The sequence below is a fragment of the Apaloderma vittatum genome, unplaced genomic scaffold (assembly GCF_000703405.1).
Source record: "Apaloderma vittatum isolate BGI_N311 unplaced genomic scaffold, ASM70340v1 scaffold33021, whole genome shotgun sequence".
In the NCBI taxonomy this organism is placed as follows: domain Eukaryota; kingdom Metazoa; phylum Chordata; class Aves; order Trogoniformes; family Trogonidae; genus Apaloderma; species Apaloderma vittatum.
The window spans coordinates 1,144-7,564 of record NW_009701310.1 but is presented as its reverse complement, the minus strand read 5'-3'; the positions used below and the strand labels follow the sequence as shown (position 1 = coordinate 7,564).

At 43.3% G+C, this 6,421-nt stretch overlaps 1 protein-coding gene across 2 annotated transcripts in view; it reads right to left on the bottom strand.

The window, feature by feature from the left end:
* The window catches only part of COPS7B (COP9 signalosome subunit 7B), a 7,109-nt gene extending 1,330 nt beyond the window's left edge, over positions 1-5,779 (bottom strand). Inside the window, exons 1-5 of one of the 2 annotated variants that reach the window (XM_009879111.1) lie at positions 5,618-5,779; positions 4,362-4,437; positions 2,751-2,839; positions 1,954-2,156; positions 553-658 (exon numbers count right to left, since the gene is read on the bottom strand). In XM_009879111.1, coding sequence (XP_009877413.1) covers positions 553-658; positions 1,954-2,156; positions 2,751-2,839; positions 4,362-4,437; positions 5,618-5,779 — 636 coding nt within the window. The remainder of the gene's footprint in view (positions 1-552; positions 659-1,953; positions 2,157-2,750; positions 2,840-4,361; positions 4,438-5,617) is intronic. The other variant, XM_009879112.1, reaches the window with a different exon arrangement.
* Between the last annotated feature and the right edge of the window lie 642 nt (positions 5,780-6,421).

The following is a 6,421-nucleotide window of genomic DNA, read 5'->3' as shown; positions in this document are numbered from 1 at the left end:
GCAGGAAGGGCGGCGGGAGCGCGGGCAGGGCTCGCTGCGGGGAGAGCGGCTCACAGCCCGGTCTGGGGGATCAACGCGACGCCCCGAAGAAAGCTGCTGAGGGCCCTTGTCGCAAAAGCAACGAGACTCGAGAGATTTTTGGTAATTACGCTTTTAGGTTTAAAACAAAGAGAAGCTTTTTTTTTTCCTTTCTGCCTGCCCTGTACAAAAGGAACGGGATTGCACTGAAGCTCTGCACTAAAAGCACGTTTTTCCTGACTGATCCATTCAGGAAAACACAGCTAGTGCAGCTGCCTAGCCTGAATTTATAAAAGTTTATAAAGAGAAGTTCCAATCTGCTCACAGGGGGCAAATGTGATGTTTGTGGCGTTACTAGCACACAGAGGCAGATGTGTTTTCTTCCTACCCGAAACCACCACATCCGATTTGCACGATTGCTTGCCTACTTCAGAGAAGCCATGACCACTAACCAAGCATTATCAGATTATTTCCTCCAGTAAACAAAGCATTTATCAACAAGCACAGAGTGGTCTGAAGTGACTCCGTACCCACCTCCATCTCTACCTGCTGTTGAGTTCGGTGATGATTCTCTTTGTATTGGTTGGCTCTAAGTACCTGCTGCTCAATTCCTAAAAGAACCGCTTCACAACCGTCGCACCTGAGAGATACAAACAACGTCAAACAGTGTTTATGAGTCCTCTCTGGAGCAGTTCAATCAGGCAATCTGAAAAGTCACGCTCCCTAAAGGTTTAGGAGGCTATTACATTTATACTTCTGCTCAGAGTTCCAAAAAGCTAGCAAAGAAAAAAGCTTTGTTGCTTACTCCATGTATTTCACAGCATTCTTTAGAGAATCCATGTTACTCTTACCATTAAGAAGTACAAGTCCAATGCACTTTCAACTCCCTTTTCAATCACAATTACTGCTTAAACGGGGATGCAATGCATTTTTCAAAAGTAAGTAAAATCATTAAATTAAATTAAATTAAACAAAAAAGTCAGGCTGAGAGAATCCTCCTGCCTGTTCAGTGTTCAAAAAACAAGACCACTCCTTCAACACAGAACTCGTAACTCGAGAGGACAGAAAGGGAATTGGCAGTGGGTTCACTGCTACCTTCCAAACAATGCTGTAAGGTCCTTGAAGCTGCCAGAGCCCTCCCACTGTGATGGGATTGAGGGAGTTGGAGCACAGAAGTAAAAAATAAAAATGCCCCCACCTCAGGACAGCATATTTGCCGAGCAGTTTAATTACTTTTCACACACGCATTACCATAGCAACTGGAAAGCAATTCCCAGTAAGCTCAGACTCTGCCACAGGCTCCACAGTCCACAGAGGGATTTCTTTGGGTGGGAAGGGAATCCTACAAAAAGATGAGAAGCAGCTTCCTGGCAGAGGCACAAAAAGCTAGTACCACAGTCCCAATATGGTTGCCTGCAGCCTGCGTTTTCAGGAACAAAGAGAAGGCAAACAAAGACAGCCCAAACTTCAGACTTGAAGAGACGTCCCCTCCAAAGAACTGTGATTCTCTAGAATTTGCCCAGGCAGTTCTCATCACGGTGAAAAAGGCTGAAAAGTAACAGACAGTTCTGTTTTCATTACAATGTGTAAACAGCAGAAAAGGGAGTAGCTCCCACCATAAGACCATGAGTCCAGTTTGGCGTGTCTGCTGGAAAAGGCCTTGACTTCTCGCTACGGTTCTGCCATGTAAAAGCTACAGTCAGAGTAGAGCCTCAAGATCTGGTACAGTTTGCCTTGGTACACAACACAAACTGAATACTAGACAAGATTTTGGAAAACTCGCCTAAAAGACTTCTCCTCCAAGTGCCTACTTAGAGCATAACACTCCTGATTAATGGAACATGATGAAAATGAGCCAGCACTTGAAACTGAGGAATAAGAAAAAACAGGACAAGCTATGTATGAGGAAGAAGGGACGTGGAGAGACTGCCTCACCATTCCTGGAGTGTTTTGACAATGTTACTGATGTCCTTCTTCTGAATGTCTCTGCCGATACAAAAATCCACTTCTAGCACCTGGTTTCGTTGATCCAACTTCCCCTGAATAATATCTGTATAAACCGCTTCAATAATCAGATCTTCCAACTCCCTCAGATTCCTCATATCCAGGTCCTTCAGCAACACAGAATAGGGAATGCACTAAAAACAGCAAGTCCAAGAATAAGTTAACAGTCTTAAAAAATCCAAGCAAACAGCTAAGTCTCAGAAGGTCAGAATCCAATGTTTATTTTATCCGACACTTTAACCTGCAGGTACAGCAATGACTGACTGCGGCAGAACAAACACCTTCTACTGGGCTCCACTACAGTCTGACACAACTTTGGTAATTCCTGAAGCTTTAGCATAGCACGTTCTGGAGGAAAAAAGGTAACGGGATTGTAGAAAAAATCAAGGATGTTGCTTAGTTTCCTCTAGAACAGAAAGTCAGCGTTTTTAAGAATGATTCTCCATCTCCAGCAGTGAAAGAAGCCATATGAAGTCTCCCAGCCCTTCCTCACCAATTTGCACGGCAGTCCAGACACCCTCACATCTCACCCGTAGATGTCCACCACTAAGTGAATGTCCCAAATGCACCATGAGACAACACTGTACGTTACAGCTACTCTCTTAGTTGCAGGGTTTTTTGTGAGACCTCATGCAGTCCAACACAACTCCAACGCTATGGAATTGATGCAATTTTCAAACCCAAAACAAAACAAAAAGACAACTGCTACCATGCAAAATTTGTTTTACCTTCATTCTGGAGGCCAGGCTTACAATCGTCAAGTGTTTCAGCTTGTTCTTCTGAGTCGCTGTTAATTCAGGCAAGTTATCTTTGTTTGCTGTTAATGTTAAAAAGACAAAATTCAGGACTTTTCCTGCAAGAATTACATAATCCAGGCTGCAGAATTTGAGGCTAGTTACACTACCCTAACCCCTGAAAGGCTGGAACCCTCCAACTACTGTGGGTGCTGGTAGGCAACAAGAACTGCTGCTGCTGCTGGATTAGTACACCCAGGGAGAGAGGGGAAAAGTTAAAAAACACGTGAGCAATTCCACTCTTCTCTGCTTCTTTAGTAATTCTGGTTTTGGCATTAGAACTTAAGTCACATCTACGTAAGTGGTGTCCTTCCAAAATTGTGGGTCAACGCTTTGTTTCTACCAGCAAGTCATTTTTATTTCATTAACAAACTGACAGAATAAAGTCTTCCCCCTTTTCTGATTTGGCTATAAATACAGCTGGTTTTATTTCTCTAAAAAGCTGCAGAATTTAGAGCTGAAAGTGTAAAGTACCAGGCTGAGGAAGAGAGAAGAAATTATTAATCTAGATGGCCTCACTGTCATTGTGTTATATCCATGTGCCTCATGAATATTTAAAAGCAGAAAGGAAACTGGCAGCTTTCCAAAGCAAAGAAACTCTTTAAAATACCTGCTTTAACGGAAATTAGTGTTTCAGGGCCACTCAAGTTCTCCCATCCATCCCACCTCATTCAATGCTCTACAATTCCCCCCTCCTTTCTGAAAAGGAAGAACAAACTGCACTGTCACACACCAGGACACAAGACCCACGCACAGCAAACACATCCTCTAATCAGTCACAGAATTCACAAGGCTTGTGTTGCTCCAGAGCTGCTGGAATTTCCAGTCCTCGCACTTACGGAGGCCGCTTCTCCTTACAGGAACTAGACAGCTTATCTACCTCAGCACTGGCCAGCACTATGACAGAATTATTTGTCACGCTCTGCAATGGCCTCAATTAGGCTGCTTCCCACAAACGAAGTATTAAATTGTAGCAGAATGGAAGCACAAGCATCAGAGACAAAAGCACATCTCAACAGATACTAAAATGATTCACACATAGGCCTCCTCAAGCTGTACAAAAGTCATTACTTCGATTTGTATTCTAGCTAAGAAACGCTCCATTTTGTTTCAGCAATGCCATCACAGAATAAAAGTTACTCCCTAAACGACATAGGTTTTTATAAATAATGCAGAACAATTTTGTCTGAGTTTTGTGCCGCTTCCATAAGTGGCGTCATCTAAATTTCTAAACAGTTGCCTGAAATTGCACTCCGCAGAGGTAAGCGGCCTGTGCTGCAGACATCAGTGAATACTGTCAGAGACCAATTCAGCCCAGTGCTGCAGTCCAATCCAAACTGGTAAAACACTGTACTCTCTAGCCCTTCCTCCACACTTTAACAATTAAAAAGCACCCGGAGAACCCATACGAACAGTTCTCATCCCAAGCAAATTCTGTCCTTGGTCACTTTCATCCACCAGGTACCACAGGAAGCAAAGAACTGCCTCTGACAATTCCAAAGGACATCCCAGCGTTGTACCCTGCAAACAGGGGCAGTCCCTTACCTACATAGTCTGGGTATGTCCCATATGCAAACAGGTTCAGCAACTGGAAATAAGCAGCATTAGATCCTTCAGCAAGCTGGATAGGAAGAAAACAAAAGAAATTCTATGTAACGTGGTAACAGCCAACAGGACCCTGGTAGGAAACTTCTCCAAAAAACGTATTAAGTCTGCACAGGACAAGCAGTACCCAGAGAAGAGATTATAACTCAATCTTAAAGAGCTGGACTTTAAGATCTCCTAAGCACCAGCAAATTTCAGCAGTTTTAGAGTCTAGACGATCCAGCCACTTCTACACATCAGAACTTAACTACAGTTTGGACTGTCAACTGCTTTGTGCAACACCTTAGGAGGTACAAGAAAAAGGCAACCTGATTTCAGCTGACAACCTTCAAGGCTGGCTCTTCTCATCATGCAACAATCAAGCAGGCAACAGTGCTGGTTGGTTAAGCATCCTTGCTGTTACTGGGAAAGCTAAGACAACTTACCTGCAGAGCCATAAAAGCTTCAAAGCAAAGCAAGCTGGAACATTTTAAGTTGAGTATATTTGAAAATACCAGCACTCCTCTCACATGCAAACACATCACCGGAACAGGTGCAGCACCAAGCAGCGATTTTTATTGAGTGTGGTTTTTAATATCTCTTGCTGCACAGAGATCCGGGAAAAAAATGTACTTGCAAATTGACGCTGAATAACCATAAAGGCATTTTTCAGCACATCTAAGAGGCTGTTTGGAAAGCCAAACTTGCTGTGCCCCACAGCACCCCGGCTGCAGAGATACTCAGCCTAGACTCCCTTCCTGTAGCAGTGGAGGGTGCTGGCGAGGCATTCTCAGTAAAAGCGCTGGAACTTACTTTCCACCTTGGCTTTGAAATGGTTTGGATTCAGTTACCACCCAAGCCTGATACACTAGGCATTTGTTCACAAGGACTTCTGGAGAGCACTGAAGTTAATCTTTCCAGGACAATGGAGTAGAAACATTTTTTCACTGGTGGCTGGCGAGGTGCTTTCTTAAAATTGTTACTGTGTTGCTGCTGGGTTTTTCCTGTACTAGAATTGCAGTAAGGTAGCAAAGCTTTATACAGCTGTTTGTTAACATCTAATACATACAAGCAAAAGCAACGTCAATCTCTCATACACAAACATTTCAGAACCAAGATGAGCTGCCCCAGGCCCTTCCTGGCACAGAAATTTCATGCACAGACTGTCTGTGGAAACTTCTGCAGAAGGGGCATTAGGAAAGAAAGTAATCTCTTACCTCTTGCACATTTGTTAACTCCAACAGCTCCCCGAAGACATAAACCCCAGGAGCCTCCAGCACTTGATTTATAAGAGCAGTTAGAGCTGAGCCACTTGTACCTTTGGCTAGTAAAATAAACTGCTCTAGAAGATTGCAGGACGGTTTCTGTTCTCCTGCCATTCTAGGTTTTCAACCTGTCAATAAAACAACATGATATTAATACATCCTTTTTCCTCTGCTGAATTCTGTCTGGCAGAGGATCAGAAGGTACACTCCATATAGTAATGTTTTGGTGTCAGCAGAGCCACATTTTAATTCAGCATTCAGAGGGCAGGCCAGGAACCCAGTGGGTTCAACTGCTGAATTATCCGGAAGCAAAAACAATTCACCCAGTATGTGAGCAAAATTTATGCAAGCTGTCTGGGATCTACTCCTGCTAGTAAGACAGGAGTTTAGATTCCATGTTGTTTTCAGATTTTTCCTTCTACTGGTGCTGCAAATAACACCAATTGCAAAGGTGTTTTTATTACATACATTAGACTTCCTCCTTGCTCATTACACAGCTTCAAAGCAGCAACTAACTTAATTCTCTCTGAAGAACTGATCCACCTCGCAGGCCTGCACAGGTACCTTTTCCTTTGACAACAGCTACAGACAAAGCACCCATACGTAATTCTTATTGCTTTCTGGGCCTAAAAGGCAAAAAGTACTGTAGCGTGTAAGTAGCTTACCAGCCTACATTGTATAGTTAAAGTGGTTTGGGTTAACTGGAAAGCTTAAGTGATAAAAATACCCTTTCTACAAAGGCTCTATTTAAATCCT